Source organism: Monodon monoceros, unplaced genomic scaffold (genome assembly GCF_005190385.1).
Source record: "Monodon monoceros isolate NGI ecotype Baffin Bay Population unplaced genomic scaffold, NGI_Narwhal_1 Super_Scaffold_22, whole genome shotgun sequence".
NCBI lineage: Eukaryota > Metazoa > Chordata > Mammalia > Artiodactyla > Monodontidae > Monodon > Monodon monoceros.
The window spans coordinates 8977310-9004030 of NW_021703779.1; the positions used below are offsets into that span (position 1 = coordinate 8977310).

The 26721-nt window shown below is 47.6% G+C and overlaps 1 protein-coding gene across 1 annotated transcript in view; it reads right to left on the reverse strand.

The window, feature by feature from the left end:
* Positions 1 to 13963: 13963 nt before the first annotated feature.
* The window catches only part of XG (Xg glycoprotein (Xg blood group)), a 25079-nt gene continuing 12321 nt past the window's right edge, over positions 13964 to 26721 (reverse strand). Inside the window, exons 4-8 of the mRNA XM_029241414.1 lie at positions 25931 to 25993; positions 22903 to 22965; positions 20460 to 20495; positions 18110 to 18226; positions 13964 to 14820 (exon numbers count right to left, since the gene is read on the reverse strand). Of these exons, the coding sequence (XP_029097247.1) occupies positions 14804 to 14820; positions 18110 to 18226; positions 20460 to 20495; positions 22903 to 22965; positions 25931 to 25993 (296 nt within the window). The 3' untranslated portion in view covers positions 13964 to 14803. The remainder of the gene's footprint in view (positions 14821 to 18109; positions 18227 to 20459; positions 20496 to 22902; positions 22966 to 25930; positions 25994 to 26721) is intronic.

The following is a 26721-nucleotide window of genomic DNA, read 5'->3' on the forward strand; positions in this document are numbered from 1 at the left end:
GCCCCTGCCCTGAGCCCACCACGCGTCCCCGGCGCCCCAGCGCCTCGACCCGGCCGGCTGGGCTGCGCTCCGGAAGCCCGCCCCGGCCCCCGCTCTGCCGCCCCGGGCGCTGGTCCACGCGACCGCCGCAGCCCCGCGCCAGGCCGGCGCCGCCTCGTGCCCGGCCCCTGGCGCCCCGGAAGGAGAGCCGGGAGGGGGCAGCGGCCGCCGGGCATCTTCGCCCCGCCCCGGCCCCCCGACCCCTCCCCGCCCAATCCAGGAGTCTGCGGCGTCTCCGCTCGGACATCTCACCTTTAACCGGCCAGCCCCAAAGTAAACGTTTGCAGTGGCCTCCCGGGCCGGGCCCAAGGCCGGCGCGCTGCCCGGGCAGAGGCCACGCTGGAAACGTGATCTTACTGAACGAACGCTCAGTGAGCGAAGGAAAGGGGCATGGAAGCGTGCACGGTGCGTGTACGCAGGAGAGAGTAACTGAAAATCAATGAGTGAGTGATGGAGTGATGGGCACCTCGGCTGCTGAATACGTGCGTCAGGGAGGGAGAGAATTATGAGTGAACGAATGGAGTAGATAAACGAGGGAATACCTTTATGAATGAATGCATGCCTGAGCGAGTGAATTAATGAATGTGTGAATGCAGGAGTGGACGAATGGAATGAATGAATGCACGTGTGAGTGCATGCCCGCATGAGTGGACGAGTCGCCACCTGAACCCTGTGACCACGGCGGGTTGTAGAGAAGGAGAGAGGAGTGGGCCAGATGCTGTCCTCAAGGAGGGTGCAGCCACTGGCTGGGGCCATAGGAGCGCGTAAGCACCAGGGGCCCGAGAAACCAGGCGGTATCTCAGGAATTCTCCCACCTGGTGGACCTTGCCCATCCAGCACGTTGTCATGTCCTGCGGGATCAAGGGTCCAGGGAACACGGATCGACAGAAGGAATGGACATTCCTGAGTAACGGGGCTTCCTGCTCTGAAAATGTCACCTGGGGTTTGGGTGGAAGGCGTCCCAGGGGGGGTCATCTCTCCACTACACCAACTATAGCCCCAGCAGGCCTCACCCCCCGCCCCCCCCCCCCCGCCCCGTGTTGCTTCTCCACCATCTGTGCAAACGTCAACATAGTTTTAACAAAGACAAAGGAGTTCTTCCCACGCGGATGTCCTGATCTCGGGGAACCCGCCCCCTCAGGGTTCCAAACTTCACACTTTGGGAACCGGTACAATTTAAGCTCAAGAAGCGACAGAAAAAATCTTAAGAGGACATAGCCGATGCTAAACCTCGTTAGCCATCAACGCAGTAAGGCGTGGATGTCACCCATCGCCCAGCAGACTGGGATATCTGTCTGGGCTTTTAACTGTATTTCATGCCCCATGGGGAACAGGGGGCTTTGCAGGCTTAAAAGCCATCGGGGCTCACTTGCCTTGGAATAAGAAGGGGATTCCCCGCGCCATGTGGGGAGACAGATGAGGCAAGAGGCCAGAGCCTCAGGGCATCTGTCCACAGACACAGCACCGTGGATGGATAGCCATCAGCCTCGAGGGACAGATGCCGCAGTTGTTTTCAGCATCCCGTCACGGAAGGGCTCAGAGCTATCTCAGAAATCGCATCCAGGTGACAGAGCTGGGCCAGGCTGGCTGGAAAACGCTAGGGCAGGGCCCCACCTCATCACGCTGTCTGCAGAATGCAGATCTCGTATGCGATGAAAGTGTGGCTGATGTCGCTAAGCAGGAAAAGGGCACGGACCCCTCTGCCCGCCCCCTGGGCACTATGTGCACGTACTTATTATCGGGGTGCTGCAAGATGTCTGCGGGACTTCCTGAGCCTCTAGAAGTCTCCCTGAAATCCCTGCAGCTTCTGAACCATTGGTGGAAGCATCAGGATCTGAGTAACAACCAGGGGAAGACTCTTCCTGCAGTCAGTGCTGGTTTGGGTTTGGTTTTGTTTTTTTCCTTAACCGTTTTTTAAAATTGAAGTATAGTTAATTTACAACGTTGTGTTACTTTCTAGTAGACAGCAAAGTGATTCAGTTATATGTATATTCTTTTCAAAATTCTTTTCCATTATAGAAAAGAATCTATTGCTTTTTAATAAAAGATTAATACAAAGAATCTACTTCCGTTTATTTTCCATCTTGTTATAACAGGATACTGAGTATAGCTCCTTGTGCTACACAGTAGGTCCTTGTTCATCTGTTCTGTGTACAGTAGTTTGTACCTGTCAATCCCGTACTCCTAATTTATCCCTGCCCCATCCCTTTCCCCTTTGGGAACCCTAAGTCTGTTTTCTACATCTGTGACTCTGTTTCTGTCTTGTACACGAGTTCATTTGTATCATTTTTGTAGATTCCACATGTAAGCGACATCAAATGATATTTGTCTTTCTCTGACTTACTTAATATGACAGTGCTGGGTTTCTGGCCCCTGCCAGCCAACCTGAAAGAGGCTCAGGTGCTTCTGACGCAGCCGGACAGTCTCAGGAAGGGTCCGTTCTGAGCCCCGAGGTCTCCTCAGCCCCCAGCGGCCCCCTGGCTTCCAGAGGAAGGGGACGGTTTCCCAGCCTCTGTGCTTGTCTGACAGTTGTCTCCAGTGTTTGCCAAGTGTCCCCACTCATCCGTGCCACAGGGTCATTCCCTTTGGTCCCATTCTGGCCTCTTTCTGCCCCAGGGGTGCAGTGCTCCTGTGTGACACTGGGGATATGGGGAAAAGGACCCGCCAGAGCGTTCCGACAACAAGAGGTCCCCTTTGAAACGTCTCAGACAGCGTCTGCGTCCTTCAGTCCACAGTGCGGGGTGGTGAGATTCTAAAATTTTCCCTTTGCCCTGGGTTAGAAGTTACCTGCCAACAGGATTTCCACCTCAGGACCAGGGACGTTCAGAAGGGGGTGACTCTCGGATGTGGGGTGTCCTGTGCACTGGGGTTGTGGAGCAGCATCCCTGGTACCCACACCCCACAAAGCGAAGCCAAGTACGACTCCACACATCACCAACTGTGCCCCTGGGGAGAGAGCCATGCAGGGTTTCAAAGTACAATCGCAGATAGATCATGATAGACAGATAGATAGATAGATAAATCATAGATAGACAGATACATAGATGATAGCTCTAGCAGGTAAATGATAATAGAATTATAATAGATAATAGGTAGATGATAGATCCAAAGATAGAAAGATAGATAGATAGCAAAGACCAAAGTCTTTGCTGTCATGGGCGCGTCCTGTGCCCTGTGGGGGGCGGAGCAGCCTCCCTGCTCTCCACCCATCAGATACCAGTAGCTCTTCCCAGCTGTGACAGTAAAAGCGTCCCTAGGCATCGCCAAGTGTCTCTGGGGGAGTACAATTGTCTCTGGTTGCGAACTACAGCCAGAGAGAGAGGGAGAAAGAGAGATGATGGAAGATGATTGACATGTGGATAGATTGACAGGATAGATACACAGATAGATGATAGATAATAGATAGGTTAATTACAATTATATAGATAACAGAGAGAGGTTGATTGATAAATAGAAGATAGAATCTCTGATGCTAAATCAGCGTTTCTCAGCCTCAGCACTACTGACATTTGGGGCTGGGTGACTCTGATGTGAGGCGTCCTGTGCCCTGTGGGGTGTGAAGCAGCATCCCAGGTCTCCACCCGCCAGGTGCCAGGAGCACCCCCTCCCCACTTGTGACAGCTTGACAATTGTGTCTCTGTTTTGACGCCAGCTGAGAGAAGGAGGGGATTTCTTTGGCCCAGAGGGGAAGAGAGGGTTAACAAGCTACAGTCCAGGTTGGGGGAGGGGGCGTGGATCACGGCACGTCCTTGCCGGGTTGGGGAGAAAATGAGCACCTTCAAGGCCAAATTGAAACCCAGACACTGCGCAGGCGGATTCCTTCAACCCCATCCCTAAACGCACCATTTCATTATGCTTTCCCGCTGGTAAAGAATCCTAGGAATTCCGAATTCTACCCAATCCCCAGGAGGACGGGAAATAACGCCAGGCGGTTGATACACTTGGGAGAAGTAAGCAGCGCCTCCCACCCACCCACCCACCCAAGCTGGTCCCCCCCAGGCTGTGTTTCACTCCGAGCTCTCCCCCCCACCCATCTTTTGCTTCCCTGGGTCAGCCCTGGACCGGCAGCGGTATCAGCATCCCCTGAGAAATTCTGAGAAATGCGCATTCTCAGGTCTCCCGAACATCAGGAAACTGAGTCTCTCATACATACCCTGTGTTAACAAGACCCCCTGCCCCGCACCATCCACCCTCAAGGTTGACAACCGTGGTTCTGATTGCTGACATTTGGGCTTTATGGGAGGGACCAGTGGCAGCCTGAGGGGCTAGAGAGGGTGGGAAGGAAGTTGCACCCAGACAGGAGCTGGGGGGAACTGCAGAGATGTTTAAAGAGAAGGCTCAGGACGCCCGAGCAGGTTGCCTCGCCTCCCAGCACCCAGTTCCGTAGACGCGCCCCCAGCCCCTGCCCCCACACTCGCCCACCCGGTCCTTCCAGCTCTGCCTTGGAGGCCGGAAAGCAGGGCAGAGGGCCGTCAGCCACAGGCAGTCCTCCCAGATCCCTGGGCAAAGGTTAGGTCCATTTTGAAACCCAGAGCAGGCATCCTGCCGTGGGCGCTGCCGGGTGCCTCTGGGGGAGGGTGAGAGTCTCCAGGAAGCCAGGAGGGTGGGCACCTGGTGAGCCGTGGGCGCAGTCGGCGGAAGGCGGTCTCTTCTCGGGGTGCCGCACGAAGGAGGTTTGCCCGCGGCGAAGGTGACCCTGCCTTCTCCCCAGGAGCCGTTCAGAGAAACTGAGTCTTTCGTTGGTACGTCGGTTGCAACATTGTTGGAAAGTTACAGGGCGCTGTGGCGGACATAGTTCAAGCCCAGGAGCCAGAAGAGGATGCCAGCCAACTGCGTCACTTGCCACGTTTTTGTGACAAAGATCCTGTGAATTACCTTGAAAGATAAGTGAGAGAAGGAGAGAAAAGAAGTCTGCAGTATGTATACGTCCATGTATGTGTGCGTCCCAGCTGCAATGATAGATCCGTTTGTGTATCTTTTTTAATTTTTTGGCCACGCGGCATGTGGGATCTTAGTTCCCCAGCCAGGGATGGAACCCACGCCCCCTGTATTGGAAGGGCGCAGTCTTAACCACTGGACTGCCAGGGAAGTCCTTATATATCTGTATTTTATCTGTACACATTAACCTAGCAAGATATAAAGGACCACAACTGCAAGAAAACAGGAAGCGAAGCATTTACGTCACATGCTACTGGTAACCACTCAACCGCCATTTATTTTTCTGTTTTTTGTTTTTAACAGAACTGGATTGGGACGCGTAAATCCAGGATATATGCGTTCCAATTTCAGCGAGGGGCTGTGTGGCCCATTGTGTGTGAGCGAGGAAGGAGGAGGGGTCAGCTGCTGGCTTCTGGAAAGAGGGCTTCACTCTCAAAAGAGGAAATGCCCTTAATTGGGCATTAGTGGGTATTAGTGGGTGGGGCTGTGATGGCTGGAGCTACAGAGCCGTTTTCTGCCAGGAGTGAAACTGGTTAATGCCCGGTGAACCATGAGAGAACACCATTAAATCCTCAAATGATCCCCAACCCAGACGCCCTAAACCTCAGTAAGTCCCCTTACAAGATACTGTCTTTTATAGTGTTAGCTATTTTGAGATGGCCTTTCTGCTACTTCAGCATAAAAGCATCCTAATTTATACCACATGGCAGAAATCCTCAAGCAGTTTGGTCACTGGATTCCCGACACTCTGAAAGACTAGTGCGAAAACCAAAGAACTTTTGCTTATGTAGGTTTTAAAGAAACATATTTTCTGTATTAGAAATTAAAACTGAAAATGTTAGATATTTATCTATAAATGTTTTCTATATTCAAATTTAAAACGGAAATTTTTACATATTTATTTATAAGTATCCATATTTTCTGTATTAGAAATTAAAACTGAATTTATTTTTTTTTTTGCGGTACCCGGGCCTCTCACTGCTGTGGCCTCTCCCGTTGCGGAGCACAGGCTCCAGACGCGCAGGCCCAGCAGCCATGGCTCACGGGCCCAGCCGCTCCGCGGCATGTGGGATCTTCCCGGACCGGGGCACGAACCCGTGTCCCCTGCATCGGCAGGCGGACTCCCAACCACTGCGCCACCAGGGAAGCCCCTAAAACTGAAAATTTTTGATATTTATTCATTTAATAAGTTTAAAGATAAGAATGATAAACCCATTCCATTTTGTATAAATAAAATACTTTTACAGAAAAATAAATTTATTTTCCCAAACAAAAACTGGGGGAGACGGAAAGAGTAGCATTAATTTACACATTTGTACATCTCTTTCCTATCTCGCTTAATAGAAGATGGCTGATTTCTCATATTTACTTCTACATTTGTTCTGTTGCAATAATAGTTTAGGTTGAAATGGGTAAAGAAAATCTGGCCTCCCCCAGATGGGTAGTTAGAAAAGAGAGGAATATTTTAATAGGGTTTTCACACAATTGACATTCTTCTTTGATGCCACACCAAAACTTGAAAATTGGTAGTTTCTTTAAGGTTCCATGATTTCAGCATGGAATCTGGATACCAATCAATGAATTCTGTACTCTATAAAGTTAGAATCCACAGCTTTATCTTGAACTTCAGACGGATCCTTTATCCACTTAGGATCTTGCAATATCATGCATGGGTCATCTGGAGGTGTTCCAAATGTTGGCGCATTTTATTTCATAATATATATTTTAAAACCTCACATTTGTTCATATCTCTATTAATCTCATCACATAAAGGTCTTTAGCTAGAATAACAAGAGGAAACACCTCCCTGTAATGTGAAGTTTGTGGCCTAAATAAGAAATTCTGGACTTCACTGGTGGCGCAGTGGTTGAGATGCAGGGGACACGGGTTCGAGCCCCGGCCCGGGAAGATCCCCCATGCCACGGAGCAACTAAGCCCGTGCGTCACAACTACTGAGCCTGTGCTCTAGAGCCTGCGAGCCACAACTACTGAGTCTGCATGCTGCAACTACTGAAGCCCGCGAGCCTAGAGCCCCGGCTCTGCAACAAGAGAAGCCACTGCAGTGAGAAGCCTGCGCACCTCAATGAAGAGCAGCCCCCGCTCGCCGCAACCAGAGAAAGCCCCGCATACCGCAATGAAGACCCAATGCAGCCAAAAATAAAATACTTTTTTTTAAAAAAAGAAATTCTGCTATGGACTGAATGTGTGTGTCCCCCAAAATCTACATGTTGAAGCCCTGACCCCCAATGGGATGTGTTAGGAGATGGGCCCCTGGGTAGGTTTGAATGAAGTCATGGGGTTGGGGCCCCCATGATGGCGTTAGCGTCCTTAGAAGAAGAAAAAGAGGCATCAGAGCTCTCTCTCCACCATGTGAGGACACAGTAAGAAGGCAGCCGTCTATAAATCTGGAAGAGAGCCTCACCGGGAACTAATCTGCCCACCCGGTGATCTCAGACTACCAGCCTCCAGAATCGCGAAAAACAAACATCTGTTGTTGAATCCCTGCAGTCTGTGCTGTTCTATTATGGGAGCCTGAGCTGAGACAGATTCATTCATTCTTCCAAGTGTTGATTGAATAAATAGTTATTGAGCACCTACTGCATGCCAGTCACTGCTCTAGTAGTTACGGACACACCCATGCTTTTACAGATGTACCTTATGGGGGCAGGGGGGAGGGGAAAAGCCCAGGCAATAAACAATAAAGTTACAGTGCATAAGATGTGGGCAGTGGATACAAGATTAGAGAACAAAAGTTTGGGCAGAGGAGGTGGGTGAGGGAATGCGCAGGGTCGGGGAAAGGGCTGGGACTGCAATGGTCCCATCTCGCTAACTAACTCCCCTTTGGTCTACGGCCAAAGGTGAGCGTGTCAGCTTTTGCCCCCAGCCCTCCACCCCAGGGGCAAAATGTTCCATGTTTGTCAGGTCCAAGTGCTGTTTTTATTTTCAGTTGAGGGGAGTTTGGAACGTCGTCTGTGCTTCCACAGACCATTTATCCATCCCCAGCTATTCATAGAGGAGCAGTTATGTTGGACGCATGCCAGTGTGAGAAGGGGTGTCCACGATGCAGAGGGAGATAGCTGCAAGGCACAGATGTGCACTGCATTTATATTTGGAACTGCGGGGGACATGCCTCCATTAGGAAGATGGGACTGGGGCAGAGGCCAACCCACATCACCGAAGCCCTTTAGTGTCAGGAACCAGAATAGTACGTGGTGGGAAACCAGACGAGCTAATTCTAATCCCTTATGGGTCTGACCTGCAAATAAGGGTTCACAGGATGGGGCTGGCCCATGAACGCCTTGACCCTCTTTCTTTCTTTCCCAGGAAATCTCACGAGCCTTTCACCAACAGGCTCAGACAGAAGTTGTGTTAGAAGACGTTGGATTTCTAAAGAAAGCAGAATAGGCAGCGAATAACCCCACCAAGACTTACATTTACGTTAAAAACAGCATAGCAGATGGTGACCTTTTCCATGGGACATCCAATGGGAGTCGAGTCTCTGATTCCCTAGTGTGCATGGGCTATAGCAATTTGCAAGGTATTGATGATTACCCATTTTTTTTTAACCGTGATTTTTAAAAGTGTTAAACTAATTTTAAAGCCATTTCACAAATTACAATGGCTCGACAAGTAATTGAGCACTCTGGGGGAGACTTCTTTTGTAAATCTCCTGAATTCTAGAGTTACTACGTTGACCCTGGAGGGTGCATGGTGGGGACTACAATACACTATACCTGCCCCGTCAACCCTGGAACTAGTTATACCTTTACTAACAATTTACTGTCAACGACACCCATGTGTATGTGTACATGTGTAAAATAGTTAACGTATCTTAAAAGTTTTTTTTTCATGTCTTCCTACTAAAATAGAACATATGTATATGTCGTTGACGCTACTATTACTCAAACTGGCACTCGGTGTTTCTAATCAGAACATCAGTTATTTTGTTCACTTTCTAGATTGCTACTCTTTGATAGATTTAACATTGGCTTGATGATCTAATAAATCATTCTCTGTCTGCCAAATTGAAAATGTTTATTTCTTTCAATTGATTTATTTTTTTAAATGTTATATAATTAAGGTTTTTGTGTCATTTCTTCTTTTTTTAATATTCTTTTTCATACTTCTTTCCATTATGGTTTATGGATATAGAATATAGTTCCCTGTGCTCTGCAGTAGGACCTTGCTGTTTATCCATTCTCTGTATATAATAGTTTGCATCTGCTAATCCCAAACTCCCAATCCTTCCCTCCCCCATCCCCCCCCTTGGCAACCACAAGTCTGTTCTCTATGTCTGTGAGTCTCTTTCTGTTCCATAGTTAAGTTCATTTGTGTCATAGAAAATGTTTATTTGTAAAAATAAAATGGAACTCGGTTTAACTGAATTAATTAATATAAAATGACTACGGGCTTTTGCAGTGTCAGAAGACTCTAATTTTATAAGATTCTTGGGGATATATGAATTGGAGGACCGTCTCTGTTTTGGGAAATTTTCATTAGTAAATTTAGTGAAAACTAATATCCAATACTTCCTCTTTTGTTTACTGAATTTTGAAATTGTTGTGCAGGTTGTTTTAGAAGATTTTTAAGACTATAGACCTAAGAATAATATATTGGAAAAAAATGAAACTTCTGCAGCTCTAAGGCTCAACTCCCCTTAAGTAAAACATATTTCTATTTTTACAGAATATATATACACATCTTCTCCCTTTACAGAAAAGTCATTAGAATCACAAGACAACACATGGAATTCTGCATCTCATTAATTCTTTTCTGCTCGGGTCCAAGGTCTCGTCTGCATGGAAAAGTTATCACATGGAATAAAATCCATGCACCATACAGTATCCCTTCTGCACAGACCAAAGCCCTGAACACTTTCAGGGGGCCGCCCGGGCAACACTTTCAGGGGGCCACCCGGGCAAAATGTGAAATGTAATTCTCTCATGGGCCGGAAGACAGCAGCCTCTGATGGGCTCAAAAAGCAATTATCACCTAGACCCAAATCCTCGCAAAGCTGCAGAATCTCTCACTTTACCCGTCTGCAGGGTAACTACCCACCCTGTGTTTTGAACCAAGAGACCAAGAGATGGGAAAGGGGCCATTTCTGCGTGAGCTCTGAGTAGATGCACTGTGGGCGTGTCGGGGTCACCTACACAACAGGCAGAGAACAGATCTCCGGACAACAACCGGACCTGGATTCATGGATGGTCCCTCCACAGAATTCCTAACCACAGGAGTTTGGAGGACCCCAAGAAGCAACAAAAACCATCCCCTGGGAATAAAACAGGCAAAGTGCTGAAAAAGTCATTTGAAGAGATAATAATACTTTGAAAGTACTGAGACAGGCTGGGACCCGGGACCCTCTGCTGCAGGGCTTGTGCCCGGACAGAGATCTCTTGGAGTAGCAACACACAGAGAAAATGTACGCGACTAAAAATAACCGCGTGCATGCGCAGTTGGGGCAAATGATGAAAAATAAGATACAAAGAGACCAAAAAGCCCACCTGCCACTTCTGAAGAGCGTGGAGCGAAAGCAGGGTCCTGTGCATGCCCCCTGCACTCAACACCACCTAAGGGGTGGGCAGCCCACCTAAGCCTCCCCTCCAGCCCGACCCCTGGACCCACCCGTACCCTCAGCCCACTTAAGGAACAAGCTTGCCCCCGCCAGGGAGCGAGCAAACAAGGGAACTTGTTATTTGTTCTCACTACCCCCCACCCCCGCCCCGCGCTGCAGCAGGGGCCCCGATAAAGCCTGGCGTGAATTTCTTGTCTGGCCTCTGATCAATTTCTATTGCTTAAGGAGGCCAAGAACCCTAACTGGTAACAGTACCACCTGCTCTGGGGGCCAAGGTGAAAGCTGCCAGGGCTGGAGATGTGATGTACGCCAAGGGTGTGTCCCCAAAATGTGAAGATGCAAGAAATACATCGTTAACATAGAAGGCGGCTCCAAAGAAAAGTTTGCCCCATCAGAATGGTGGGTTTCAGGAACCACAAGGGCTTTCGTCTGCCTGGTTTCAGCCTCATCGTCATCGTAAGAAAGAGGATCAGAAGACAGTTTTCTGCTCTTTCTACCAAAGCAGGCAGCTTTCCAGAGCTCATGTCCCCTCGTGAGTTTACGAGTGAAAAGAGGAATCATTTTCTCAGAAACGGCGGCTGAACCGTCGGTTTTTTAAGGCTGGTGATTAGCTCCTGATGACTTGCTTTACTGTGGTTCTCACTATCTGAGTGGGCTTAATTGGAAAAAAAAAAAAAATTCAAGCCCCCTGTGAAAATGGATTAACGTGTCCTGAAAAGGTTGATGGGTTCAGAGCAAGAATTCGAGGAGAGAATTACATGGTTGGTTGCTGCTTTTAGAATTTGCGTTCTGAAGAGCTGTTGAAAACCAGCAGAACTCATCTGTACCTGCCCGAGGCTCGCGGTTTTACAGATGGGGATCCGAAGTCTGTCACCTGCATCACGAGACATTTCAACGTGACACTTGTCAATGAATGAAAAGAAAGATCGGTGAGATTTAAGAATGACTATCTCAGGTTAACACAGCCCGAAAAGTAACAGAGGGTTTGGATGAATGTGTCCGCCTTTGGGGGAGCATAAATCCGCTTTCGTAAGAAACCAGAGGGTGCAAAGAAAGAGTGAATTCAATAAACAAACAAAATGTTAGAAAACATTTGCTGAAGGTAGAAATGATTCTACTACAGATGATGGCTCCTTGCATTTGAAATGCGTGAGATGTTGGAGACCTTCTCGAACGCGAATCACAAGGAGTTTCGAAGAAACTGATTGATGAGCTCAGATAAAGGAGTCGTCCAAATGTCTGCAAGAAAAAGCCACCAAATCTACACTAAATTATCTGAAAGAAGATAAAAGAACAGATGAACACGCAGATCCTATTAAACGGTCTCACAAATGAACAAGCTTCACCGCCGTCAGGAGCAAACATCATTTGAAAGTCAGATTCTATGACGTCAGTAGAAACATACGGTCACTGAGTGAGCTGCACTCCCCCAGATACATATATGTGTGTAGAAAATGAACTATCACAGAATATTAAATTTATAGTGAATGTGCCATGGAAAGAAAGAAGAAAATCTTGCCAAGGCCACTGAAATGATCATCTTTGCATGCGGAGTGCTGGATGCCTACGGAATCCAAGCAAAAAACGCTTCCGGAAGAAAATGTCAGAAAGAGCTTTTTTTTCCCCCAGCTTCACTGAGATAATAATTGACACGTAGCATTGCGCAAGTTTAAGGTGTACATTGTGATATATACAATAAGGTGTACATTGTGTATACACTGCAATAGGATTTCCATCCCAGCCTTGGCTAACACCTCCATCCTGTCACATAATTACCATTTCTTTCTGTGGTTAGAATAAAGTCTACTCTCTTAAAAACTTTCACGTATAGAATACAGTATTGTTAACTAGAGTCACCATGCTGTACATTCGATCCCCAGAACTTAAAGCCTTAAAGAGAGGCTTCCCGAGAGAGCATTATTCACATACTTTAATTTAAACGACATTGAACACTAACCATATTTTCCTCTTGTCATCGGGGTGACGTTTATCCCGCTGTTCTCCAACTATACGTTTCTTTATGTGTTCATAATCCATCTTCTTCCACAGGGTACTGAGGGCACCATTTCTTCCTTTGGAAGGTGACAGATGCCCCTCTGGTTCTCAAACAACTGCTGGGTCCATCGGAGCTGGTGGCAGGGTGGGGGGGTGGGGGGCGACCATCTCAGCCATAACCCTCCAAGGCCATGCGCCCAAAGGATGCACAACGGAGTAGAAAGGGCTTTCCTGGATGCATGCAGAGCTACGTAGCTTCATGACTTTTTGACCCTTTCACCGCTGTCTCATGGTTATACGTGCAAAATATAGAAAAGAGAACACAACCAACAAGGCCGATTTTTTTTTCTCTTACATGTATTTTAAATGATGAAAAGTTGCCCATGACAGTCACAGAAAATGGATGGAGTTACCTTTCAAAATGCTTAAGTTCCATTTATGTACATCTGTGTGTAAATCTGTGTGTGTACATACACACACTTTTGAACACGAGTTAAATTAAACTCCCCGCTAAAACTCAGATATGGGACATGTTTAGCGGGCATCCTCACTTATGGGGAAGCTTAACAAGATTTGGGAAGAGTCCTAGGACATCCCTATTAAAATAGGAAATACAGGCTGTCTTCAAATGGCTCAAATCTTTGTAAATCCAGGACGGGAAGGCATGCAATTCTGAGACGTCTAATCAGGATCTTTAGTTTTAAGTTCTTTTCCATTTTGAGGAAGCTCTTTCAAACGCTTTCTGCTTTCAACTTCTCTTTGGAGACCCAGCTCTCAATCCTTAAGGGTGAGCTCAAGGCATGCATATTTGGAATGTTAATGTGTCCTCTTTATGAGATCCAGATTCTAGCGGACTGGCTTCCTCTTTGGTTCTAATATTTAAACTCTAAAATTCTATCAGCATTGATCTCAGTTGAATCAAACTATGTTAATCTGCCCAAACCATCCTTTTTCCTCTCCCCTAAAGCATTACTAAAATAGAAGCAAACGGCTAGTATACGTTTGAGATATTTGAGGACAGAAGATCATCTAGTCCAGTAAAAAGAAAAGTATAAACCAAGGAAGGTCATGAAGAACCTAGGGGTAAGACAGGAATAAAGACGCAGACCTACTGGAGAACGGACTTGAGGATACGGGGAGGGGGAAGGATGAGCTTTGACAGGGCGAGAGAGAGTCATGTACATATACACACTAACAAACGTAGTAAGGTAGATAGCTAGAGGGAAGCAGCCGCAAGGCACAGGGATATTAGCTCGGTGCTTTGTGACAGCCTGGAGGGGTGGGATAGGGAGAGTGGGAGGGAGGGAGACGCAAGAGGGAAGACATATGGGAACATATGTATATGTATAACTGAGTCACTTTGTTATAAAGCAGAAACTAACACACCATTGTAAAGCAATTATACCCCAATAAAGATATTTAAAAAAAAAAAAAACAAAAAAAAAAACCAAGGAAGGCACTGCCGTCGCCTTAAGAACTGGTACCCACGGAGGATCAAAGACCAAAAAGAATACGAAAAGCCACACCATCTGCAAATCTCTATTTCTATCCCACGTTCTCCAAAAAAATGTAGGAACTGGACTATTTCACAGGAAAAAAACACCCCATGATCACTTCCCCGAGACGGTTTCCACATCAGCGATTTTGCACTTAAATTTCCAAAGCCAGCCTCACCCTCTGCAGGTGACAATACTCTTGGGAGCTGAAATAACGTTCAAATTCCGCCGTGAGTGTCGGGAATCACTCATTCCCGATTCACGGGCGGTGGCGAACAGTTCTGGATTCCTGACATAACTAAGGAACTTACAGCATCAGTCAATCTTCTCACCCCAGCTTGTTGGAAACCCAAACAGCAGTCTGTCTGCATCTTTTAGAAGCCGATGGCATTCCCGCCCTAGACCCCGGTGCCATCCTCCTGCCCCTGTGCTTTGTGACCACGTCGATGGCCTGAGGTCACACCAGGAGGTAGTTTCGGAGCTCATTCCAGAGCTGGAATCTCTGTCCGGATTCACGATGGAACCAACAGATCAAGCAGTCATTTTACAACCCAAGGTCCAGCTGTCTACCTTATGATGATCGATGTGTCTGAGGAATTAGGAATTCTTGGTTAGGTAGCACGTCTATTGCAAACAGGAGAGAAAACCCTTCAGGGCAGCCGCTTAAGCCGAGAAGGAAAGGAACTTTGCACGGGAGTGATGAAGGTGGTTCTTGTCTGGGTGGAGCTTTTCTCAAAGCAAAGGGTGGGTTTTGAAGGCCTCAGATGTTTTCTGGTTCTGTAAGGAAAGATTGGATGCAAGATGTCATAGCCAGGAAAAAAAGAAAAAAACCTCTACGGATTGATCTCAAAGCCCTGCTATCTTTTTTGCTGCTTTCTATTTGTTCAGGATTTCGAACATTTTAGGTGAATCGAGTAACTCTAGCTTTTGGGTGACAACTCATAGTTGTAGAAACCCCTTTGGGGGACGCAGTCGAGTTAGTCTTCATAACCTCTAAACGGGGAGTTGCTATTACGTCCATTTGACGAAATAAAGGCAAAGTATGCTGCTCACACGATCCCCTTGAGCGCATGGACCTCTGTCGCCATGCTAGAGGCCCCCATCCCCATCACTGTCCCTACAGGATGCACAAGCTCCAGGACTGGGCTGCATACAGACGCACGGGTCGTGCATTGCTCCTAACCCCTGCAGAGCTGGCCAGTGTACGTGCCCGCCATCCTTCGGGAGAGAGCGGGCATTCCCTGGCCCTACTCAGGGATGCTAGCCAGCCAAGCAGCATCAACACCGGACGACAGAGGGAATGTCAAGCTGCCATATTTCTTAGACGGTTTACGGGTTTTGCACCCAGCAAGGATCAGTCCTGCGCACTGTGGGAGGGGTGCCCGAATGATGTCACAGCATGTCTTAACTCTCTGAGCTCGCTAACTTTCACAGAACCGCAGCCAAATTCGGTCCCTTAGTGGACCTGGTGAAGTTATCATTAAAGGATAATTGAGGAAGTAGACAGAATTTTTTTTTTTTTTGGAGCGTAGTTGCTTTATAATATGTTGTATTAGTCTCTACTGTACAGCAAAGTAAATCAGCTAGACGTGTATTTTATCTAGTCCCGAAAAAGGCAGGAGAGAGCTTCAAGACAGGACACTGCTTTAACCAAAAAGGGCTTCCGCCTCAGATAAACGGGAAGGGCATGAACCAAAAAGAACAAAAGCTGCCCCTGCTTCAGAAATTCAAATGGGGGGAGGTGAGTGGCCACCAAGTTGTAGCAGGCGCCAAAAAACTCAGGATGTGTCGCAATACTTGAATGGTGTTTTTTTAAAAAAAAAAATCATAATGGATGCCCAGAAAAGCCCACCGTGAGCATAGTATCAAAACGTGAAATAAACGTGGGCTCCCGTCTTGCATTTGTATACGACGCCTCACTTGCCTCTCGCTGCGGTAAAACTTTACTGACATAAACAGGCAGCAAGCCGGCAGGCTGTAGTTTGCCATGTTGTTATTTTTTTAAAAAAATATGGCACTGAAATAGTATTTATCTTGGTGACTTCGCTCGTTGGGGCTCCCTCCACCCCCTTACGTTTGCGCCTGAGATGATGCCTCACTTTCCTTGCCCATTTTCAGCCCTGAGCTCCCGGGGTCACAAGTGCTTACAGAGTGTGGCCAAAGATGCAAGCGAAATTAATGCACAGTGTCTCTGTAATGCTAAGGCATGTTGCCCAGAAAGTAACGTTGTTCTTCATAATCTGTTTCCCCCCACCCGCCCCGCAAACTTTCAGGGTCCGGGGTTATGTACACCAAGGCTCGCCCCGGCCAGGGGGTTGCTCAGTACCACCCACCCACCAGCAGAGGGAGGCCAAGGGTAGGTTTTGGGATTTTGAAGTCGCCCAAATCCTTAAAAAAATACTCCTGGAATAGGCTTTTGTTTCATAGCTTCCTTCCTGGAGGTGGAGGCCCCCTGGCAAAACACAGACAGATTCAGACATGGTTGGTCTGAGGACCAAACCTTGGGAGACCCCGAGTTAACATCTGAGCTGTTGTTTCTGCAATAAAGCATTCCCCTCTCCACCCACCCCCTGCCCATCTTCCCTTTAGCGATGCCTTTAGGGCTTTCATGATTCAGCAGACAGGATCTCTGCTCCCAAAGACGGCTACCCACCCGTCCTTGGGCGTGCAAGTCTTCAAACCCGGAAGCCTGGACCCAAAGGTGAAGTAGAAAGTCCCAGCACGCCCCCAGCCCTAGCCCCAACCCATTTCCCTGGAGTCTGTGCACCTTTCGACAGAAAGGTTTGCAATTTAGTCCTTCTGTGGTTTTCTTTTGGGAGAAGGGTCCAAACACTGCAGACTCCACCCAAATATCTTTGCAGACTCCCTTGTGATTGAAAGTTCACTGAAAACAAAAGCAAGTTACTTATGTAAGGTCTGTGGCAGTGAAACCAAATCTTACAGATGAGAAAACCTTTTCAAAAGCATCTCTCAAGTCCCCGTGTGTCCGTAATAAAGGCCCAGGTTTAAAATCCCTTCATTATGCAAGGGGGTCTACATTGGACTGTATCAGAAATAACATTACCAGCGGAGGACCCCAGAAAGTATTTTTTAATTCAAAATATGTTATCATTTATTGAGTGTGGCACTTGAACACAGCTCACGCAGATGCATCGCGGGTGACTGCTTTCAACTCTATTTGCAATATTTTTAAGCACATTGCCTTGTTAAACAAAAGCAGACAGAAAACCTTTTACTCATGAAATCAAAGTACGTATTTTGCATGAACTTTTTTGATAGCTTGTATTCAAGAGGATTTATTTAGCCTTTCATTACGTAAGTTAAATAAATTAACTAACATATATTTGTCAAATAATTTTATAACATAATATAGCCAATATTCCGTAATACCTGTAAATGGAGTATAACTCTTAAAACTTGTGAAACACTATATTGTACACCTGTAACATATAATACTGTACAGCAAATATACTTCAATTTAAAAAAATGTATAACAAGAAGAGATCTTAAAAGCCATCATTTAGGTGTGGTTTCAAATCAGCTCTAAAGGCCTATATTAAAAAAAACAAAACTACTTTAAGGACTTTTTGAAAAGTAATCAATTCTAAATAAAATGAAACATTTTTCATCTTAAGAACAAATTTCCTAGGTACATATGATTCGTGGGAAGATGTGCCAGTGCGTCTATTGGACCTAAGTTGCTTTGGCTGTTATTTTATTAAAGTAATTTTTTAAGTGAAATATAGTCGATGTACAATATTATATTAGTTTCATGCATGCAACAGAGCGATTCAACATTTTTATAGATTGTATTCCATTAAAGTTATTCTAAAATATTGGCTCTATTCCCTGTGCTGTACAACATATCCTTGTTATTTATTTTATACACAGCAGTTTGTATCCCTTAATCTCTTTGCCCCATCTTGCCCCTCCCCCCTTCCCTCTCCCCACTGGGACCCGCTAGTTTGTTCTCTGTATCTGTGAGTCTGCTTCTGTTTTGTTACATTTATTCATATACTTATCAGGCTTTACACTTAGGGAAGATAAAATTGGGAGGGAAACTTGCCATTTGTCCTGCAACAATTCCTCTTCCTGTTGTGCCGGAAATAGCTGGTCGTTGCCCCCACCAGGGTCACCAGCACCCCGCACAGGATAGGAGACACGATTTTTGCTATCCTGTTGCCTGCGGGAACCCAGAAAAGTAAGATGGACTGTGAAAAACACAGCCAGCCTGAACGCCTGGTTGTAAATAACTCTGCAATCACATCCCCGGCCCTCCCCACCCTCCTATTCACGGGGAGATGATGGAATTCACACAAGAAGCCCGAGGAAGTGATTCTGCTTTCAGGGGACCTTACCAACCAGTCTTACCAGACTGGGGCATCCAACAGTTTTGCGCAGAAGATAGGCCTGATACGTTTTTTCATGTATTTGTGAATTTGGATGAATCTGTAGCTTTGGGGACATAGAATGTTCACTCATGCAAAAAAATTTTTTTAACCAAAAAGTGCCTGATAGCCCGATCCTCAAATCATGCTGGGGCTCTGAACACAACCATAGAGCAAACATCAATGCTTTAAGGGAAGCTTAGGTATTCCTGCACAAAATCCAAGGTATGGAAGCTTGATGGGACAAAAATCAACACTTCCCCAGAAGAACAAATCGTTGCTTCCAGCTAAAATAACCACCCATGTCCTACATCAGATCCAGGCAAGTGCCTGGCGTATCGTAGGGGACGGATGAGTGGCCACGCCGTGGATGTGGCTCCCGTGATGCTTGGAAGAGCGTTACCACGGTGCCCAGGGATCTATCCCTCCCTTGTGCTGCTGTCTCAACCCTGTCCCCTGCTGGACCCCGCTTTCCAGGGCTCCCCACCCCCCATGCACACCCTCTACCATGTGACTTGGTGACATGGGAGGTGGGGGGGGTCCGGGTCATCATCCTCAGAATTGGGTCTTCAGCCAATAGAACCGGCAGACACGAAGCTGTGATGCTTCTTATCCTGGTGATGCTCCTCTTTATTCTCTGGTACCGTGTCTGGCTGCCTTGTGGCCCAGCCTGGCCTGGCCTCTTGGATGGATGTGGGCTGGTTTTAGCCCAATTGCTACTCACATAATCATAATCAATGGTGGTTGTTTAAAATCACTATGTTTAGGGGTCTTTTGTTACATAGCAGTGCTAACGGATACACCTCTTTCCTCTCTGCCATCCCATACAAATCAACCAGGTGATATCAACGGTGACTACCAAATGGTCCTCCAGGCTGACCTCTTATCCCCATGTCCACTGTCTCTACAACACCCTCTTTAGTCTGGGAACTAACTGGGTCTTAACAGTGATCTCCCTGAGCGTCGCTGGCCCTCTGATCCATGCATCACATAGATATAAATAGGGGCAGGGTTTTTCCCGTGAAGCATGTATAAAGTGCAGACGAGCCCATGGGGTCGCCTGGCCAGTCACAAGTGTTGCTCCCTGCCCATCACACTCCACACCCTGGCTCCATACACTACAGTTGTTCCCGGGGGTGTACCCAGCCCGACCTAGCACAGCACCTACCTCTCCTGTCCTGGCTGCCTCTCACCCATCCTTTAGACCCGGCCTCGGAGATGGTCCCCTCAAGGAGCATCCTTACCCACCTCCATTCTGCCCCAGTCTAGGATGAGTCCCTCTGTCCTGCCGTGGACCCCGTGAAACCACGTGTCAGACCTGGATTCTTGCCCTGAGATGCACCCCTCCTGCCCCACCTCCTGCCCACGAGAGAGAAGCATCCATGGACTTCCCCAGAATGTCTGTACACCCAGCAAAGAGCAGTACTGAGACTCCGCATGGGGATAGGGGCTGAAGGCTGGAAAGACACCTCAATACCTTTCTTCTTCCCAAAGCCTTGGGGTCAGCTGGGCGGATTCACTGTCACCCTCCACCCAAATGCCAGATGACCAAGAGGCTGGACCCCATCCTCCCAGTGACACACAACAAAAGCCCACCATCCGGACTCCAGCCCCCACTGCTGGACCTGTGATGGGGCCGGCAGTGCCCTCTGGGGGCTCTCCATGGCTGAATGCCATGACTTCCCCTCTCCTCTCCATTTTGGCTACCGGTCAGTAGTGGTCAATGAAAGGGACACCATTAGCGGCCCAGCGGCAGGTCCACGAACCCCAGCCCTGCTCTCAGAGCTCCGAGGCATCTTGCAGCCTGAGAACTGTCCTCGCCCTCCTTCTCTGACCCCTACAGGATGGACCCCTCCCTGAAGGACAGACACGTGTGTTCAGGAGCTTCCAGACGAACATGGGAACAGTAGGTGCTCCTCCCTGAACACCCTCAGGTTGAAATCATTACACGTCTACCCCACTGCATCCCACAGTGATGTGGAGAGCTCGCTCCTGGGAAAGGTGGGCTGCCCTGCCCCTGTGTGTTACCTTGTGGGTTGCCGTATGACGGGTGGCCATCTCCACCTAGAAGGGGACAAGCACACGGTCATTCATTTATTCGGAAGAGCTGGTCGGGCTGCCTTCTGCTGCCAGCGCCATGAAGTTGATAGGGAACACGGCCAGAGCAGAGCAGACCAAACCTCTGCTCTCACGGAGCTGGCCTCCCAGCGGGCAGGTGGGGACAGACAGAGCTAGGAAGGGGAGATGCAGGCGTTACAGCTAGGGGCGGAGCGGGACCAGTGGAGGTGGAGGGGGCGTGGCTCTCACCGGGCCGGGCCTGGACCCCAACCTGCTACTTCCACCCCTAGCCTCAAGCAAGATCTATAAAGAGGATGCAGACAGCGACACTGTGATTTTAATCAGAAATATATATACGTATTTGGTTTTCCTCCCTAATCCAAACACAGAGCCCCTTGGAATTTCCTAAATGATAGGAATGATAAAGGGGTCTTTTGTGAAGTGACAAAAGAGATAAAGGTGTCTTTTGTTATTCAGAACCACACCTGAGTTTATGTGAATGAGGTGACTTTTGGAAACAGGGCAACCAAGCAGCGATGGGAGGGTCGGGACTTTCAGCCTCACCCCTGTCCTGTGGCCAAGGAGTTTGCATCAGTCAGGCTCACGTGACAGAGCCTCTGTTAAAACCCAGGAGACGGGGTTTGGAGAGCTTCTGAATGAGTGAATTTATCTACACGGTGGAAGGCAGAGCACCCCAACTCTAGAAGCTCCTAACTTGGGACCCCCTCGCCCTGTGTCTCTTCATGTGCCTGTTTATCTGTGTCGTTTATCATATCCTTTATGTGAAATAAAATGCAGGTTTTATGGCAGGGCAAGAAACATTTAAACATAAGAAATTTTCTCTTCCCTTTGGCCTCCTCTCTCCACCCCTCGCTGTGCATCGTGTACCTGCCTTAGGCATTGGTCGGACCTCCCCCATCGGTAGGAACATCTGCTCAACCAAACAGCAGCATTCTCCCAGCGCCAGCAAGACGACTCCTAACAAGGTAACCTTCCTTCTCCATCTTGTAAGGGGCCACAGTGACGCTTAGATTGTGTAACCTGTCACTAGTACACGCTGTGAGGTCCAGCCCTCTGTCTCAAAAAACTTAACAGAAGTGGGCCTTGACATCTAAACGGGGCGGAACAGCTCTCAGACTTTTCTGAGATGCTCTACCCGGGTTATCACCCTCAAATCTGGCTCGGATACACTTTTCCATGAGATCCCACATGACCCGTGGCCAATAATAATTAATAATAATAATAGATAATGATAAAAGGGTGTCTCCTGAAACACCTTGGAACAGAGAACAGCTTTGTGAGAACCCCTTAGGAACATCTTGCTGGATGCTGTCAGTCAAACAACACAGCCTTTTGGAGGCGGGGCCGTTAGACCTTTCAAGCCAACAACACAGTGGAGGGTATATGTATCCTGACGCAGGGGTTTAGGGGTGAGCCCTCCGTCGCCGAAGTTAGCTAAGGCATTGCTCATGCAACTGATCTTTACAGGACCTACTGTGTGCCATGTCTGGCTTCTGGCTCTGGGGATGCATCGGTGGAGGAAAGGCAAAAATCCCTGCGTGCGTGCGTGTGTGTGTGTGTACTTTTCATTCTAACTCAAGGAAATAAGTTGAGCACAATTGCATGGCATTGGGTGTTACAAAGTATAACCTGATCTCCTGCTGCAGTGCAAAGGGATACAGAGAAAGGATCACAGTTTAGGATCTAGAGGTCAGGTCTTGGAGACAGACATGCCCCCCACCCCAAGCTGAAACCTGCAGGGGAGAAATGATGCTTGGATCTCTCTGAAGGTTGTCAGGTTGGGCGTAAGCAACGGTGTTTTGCACCCTAGGAATTCAACGTTCGAATAATATCTCAAGAGAATCGGAAACAGGGGAACTCCCCGTTGCCAAACCAGCTGGAAATGAGGATACTCGTAGAGCTGAGCTTTCCCCAGCACCCACCTGTCGGCACACGTGTCTGCCCAAGCCCTGGAATTCTTGCGATTCTCCCAACCACCATGAGCCAGCATCCCTTCCCGAGTGGTCCTCCCCCAGGTGCATGGATTCCCAACACGTCACTCAATCTATGGCGGGAACTCAGGCAACGTGGCCCCAAACGGCTCTTGACGAGGGAAGCAAAACTCAACGGAACACCCAAAACAGAGCAACCAAGGACACAGAGAATCCCCTTCCTCCATAGTGACGTGAGATGTCTTTGGGGCGCGTTGCATTCTTTCAGCCCCAAACAAAACAAAACAAAATGCATCCTCCATCAACAGAGAGATTGGTAACAGCAGGTGGACTCCTTGTTAAAGAACCTCTGCATATTTCAAACGCCAACTCGTATTTCACCGCCCGAGGACAGAATTCCAAGATGGTCCATTGCATCCTTCCCAATGCTTCCAGAAGGCGTCTCAGTACTCAGGACTCACCTGCATCGTTGTCAGAGCTGCCAGGCTGGGGACGTGGCAGTGGCTTTGGCCTTGGATAGATATCTGTTGGAAAACACCAAGGTGATGTTAGGAAAAGAATGACATCTTCCCGCAATGAACCATTCACACAATACAAAAGGCCGAAATACAACGTGACATCCCGGCTTATTTATATTTGCTGTTTATCGCCTTCACAGAACCTCTGGTACTCAACATCTCCAAAGCTTTAAACACTGTGTTGACCTTGGCGCCCAGAACCTCCTCCTTTGGTTCTGAAAGCAAGAAGTTCACGGATTCCTGAAAAGAATCTGGCAGACGCTGCCCTGTGAATGTTCCAATGTTTAGCGTTATCGCAAACATCACGTTGTTTGCAAAAGCCCGTCATCAGTACTAGGACAGAAGCATCTCACGTTTTTGATGACGTGTTACCCTTCCTGCTGTGTGTGTGTACGTTCCCTCACTGGAGTTAATCTTAACTTTTGTCACAAATGCCCTTAATCTGCCCTTCAAACTTAGCCCAAGCTTCCTGCCCCAGAGCCTTGGCACAAAACACTGTCTCTGCCAGGATCTCCCATTGCACCTGCAGAGCCTTTCTTGCACAGCAGAATGTTCCAGAACACCCTGTATTCAAGGGACTGCTCACCACTGCCTTCAATGACTCACCTTTCTTCTCAAGAGACACACACAGGACCTGGGTGAGCCAGAGGGCAAGCGTGAAATTTAAGGAGAGCTTCTACTCCTGTATTGCTGTTTCCATACTTAAGTTCTAATCAAGTTCTTTCCCCTCTTCGTTTGCTGTGTGTGTTGAGTTTGCTGCGTCCCTGTTTTTACACGTTTTATCATTTCATTATGAATCGTCCAAATGGGTTAGGCAGAAAGTATACTCACTGAGTCTCATCAGTGTTCCAAAACCCCTTAATCAAGACGTGTTCCCCAATACACAATAAACCATCAGCAGAACTAGCTTCTAAGGGACAGTCAGGCTGATACCAAAAGCCATATAACTCATATGAAATATAAATTCATTATTTGGGGGCACCATTTTAAAGGCATCTCCCCACTGGGTTTTAGCAGAGCTTGAAAACAAAGGCCAGAAAGCAACCTTCCTCTCATTTGGAATGTGTCAGCTGCTGGAACCCTGAGTCACAGAGGGACCCCTCCCAAGCATGAGGCTTGCTACCCACGCCCTGGGGTGGATGAGTCACCCTGGTCCTGGTGACTCATCCTACAGGATGGCCAGCATCCAACGTTCTCTGGACCCCGTAGGAGGGAAGCCCATGGGAATAGTTTAACCCGAGATCCCCAAATAGACTGTAGCAAGAAACACTCCCCAGGAGGGATTTCCATCTGCACCTTGTAGAACAACAGCGCTCCACTGGACAATAGTTTGTTGAAAAGGCTGGGAGGAATTTTTACAAGAAAGGAATGGATGGAGCTGGGATGTTAAAATTGGAGGGGAAAAAAAAACAAAGGGGATGAAAGCGAGCAGGGCCCTGTGGAGCTCCTGGGCACAAAAGCTTTCCTGTGTCCCCCGTTTCTTGATTACAGGAAATAGCCTTCATTCAGCCCCCATGACCTTCCCTGAATTCCAACAGGGCAGATTCAAGCAGTTGCTAATCAGGGAAGGGAGGGGATGCAGAGACACGGGAGGAACAGTGAAGAAACAATGGTGCAGCCTGGGGGCAGGTCCTGGTTCCCCCTCAAAGGATACACATGACAATACTGTTTGTCAGATATTGAAAACCCCAACAAATGGACGATGTTAACTACTTGATAAGGCATTCTTCATTCCAAAGAGAAGGCCACAGTTTGATAACCTCTGAGAAGCACAGAAGCCCATCAGGAGACCACCTGAGCCCAGGTGACTTCTAGACTGTGAAGGAGTGCAGGCCCTGCAGGCACCCTGGTCCTTCTCAGCAGCCCCACCCTTTAAACCACTGCTATAAAACTCCTCACCGAATCCCACCCCAGGTAGGGACAGTTTTTTTTTTTTCTTTTTTGCGGTATGCGGGCCTGTCACTGTTGTGGCCTCTCCCGTTGCGGAGCACAGGCTCCGGACGCGCAGGCTCAGCGGCCATGGCTCACGGGCCCAGCCGCTCCGCGGCATGTGGGATCTTCCCGGACCGGGGCACGAACCCGCGTCCCCTGCATCGGCAGGCGGACTCTCAACCAGTGCGCCACCAGGGAAGCCCAGGGACACAGTTATGAGGGCAGGAGCCCGCTGTGTCCCCCTTTGCCGGGCAAAGCAACGAAGCTATTCTTTTCTACTTCACCTGAAACTCTGTCTTTGAGATTCAATTTGGCACCGGTGTACAGAGGCCAAGTTTCGGTATCAAGGATGACAAAGTAGTGACGTAAGCGTCCATTAACTAACGCAGTTAGTGGCCTGGGTTGCTTTGCAATTAGGTAACAGCTTCGTAGAACCTTACGTCTTACTTTTCATGACATCTCCCTCACCATGGCCATCACCACCGCCGAGGAGATGAATTTCCACCCATCTCAAGGCCACACCAAGCTTCCAGGAAGCTTCCGCAAGCTCTCAACTTGGCCAGTGTCACTGGTCACCTCTACCCGGTCGGCTTTTAGGTCTTTAGGGTTTTTGAATTGCTGAGGACTTTATGGGCTATTGGCTAATATTACCCCCCTCCTGGCCCCCCCCTTTTTTAAAAAAAAGTGATCTATAGGCGCAGTGTCTGCCAAGCTTTTAAAACAAAGGAGAAACTGAAGATAAATGACCTAAAACGCACAGTGCAAGGGAACTTATTAGGAACCACGGAAACAGCTAGAAGAAGACTCGTCCTCCAGCCTGATTGAAATTCCAGTACAATAACACACAACGTCCCAAAATGCTCAGTATTCTCCAAGTGTCTGAGCAACGAGGAAATAAAATAATGCAAACTGCTCCCCCCACCCCCGTAAAAGCTGAGTTGGTTCTTACTTCAGAAGCAGTCAGATGAAAACTCATAGTTAAAAAAAAAAAAGAGGCACCTTTCATCAAACTTGCTTTGAAATGAATGAACTTTCTTACTTCCACTGTTGTCGGGATTTCCGGGCTGTGGCTGGTGGGGAGGCGTCGGCTTTGGGTAGATATCTGTGGGGAAGACAACACTGCATGTTTAGAAGAGAAGAATGTCCTTCCGTCAGTAGCAGCCTATAAAATAAGAACTAGATCTTGTATTTTATTCACAGTTGCTGCTCACAGATCATTTAGCCGCTAGAAGGAAAACGTCAGAACGTAGAACTTAAAGAAAAAACTGCATACACACAGTTACAAAAGTAACTGTTTAGCCTTTACATTGTACGCAAAAAAAAAAACAAAAAAACCAAAAAACTGTTTATTCCTTGAAGATTATTTTGTGCGACATTTGCTACGTGATGCCCCTTTCCTCTGGTATCTGCCTCCAAACCTTTACGCAAACATTTACTTTCACTTTGTTTAATAGCATATAACTGATTCAAAAGTGCTTTAAGCCCTGTCTTTTAACATAGTCATTAAATCGTTTTACATCTACAGTAATTAATGTTACGTTATTCCTACTATTTTATTTTTTTTCCTTTCTTTTCTTTTTTAAAATTTCTGGACCTCTACTTAGTTAATCAAGTTTGCTTTATTCTTCAATCAAGTTTATTTTATTCTTCATTTAATCAAGCTGATTCTTCATTTTTCTCTAGTTAATCAAGTTTATTCTTCATTCAATCAACTTTATCATTCTTTTCATCAACTTTATTCTTAATTTTTCTCTCCTGGACCAATGTAGGAATTATACACGATCAACCTAAGTGTGCGTGTTTCTGTTGAAATCCTTGTTTTCAGTTCAT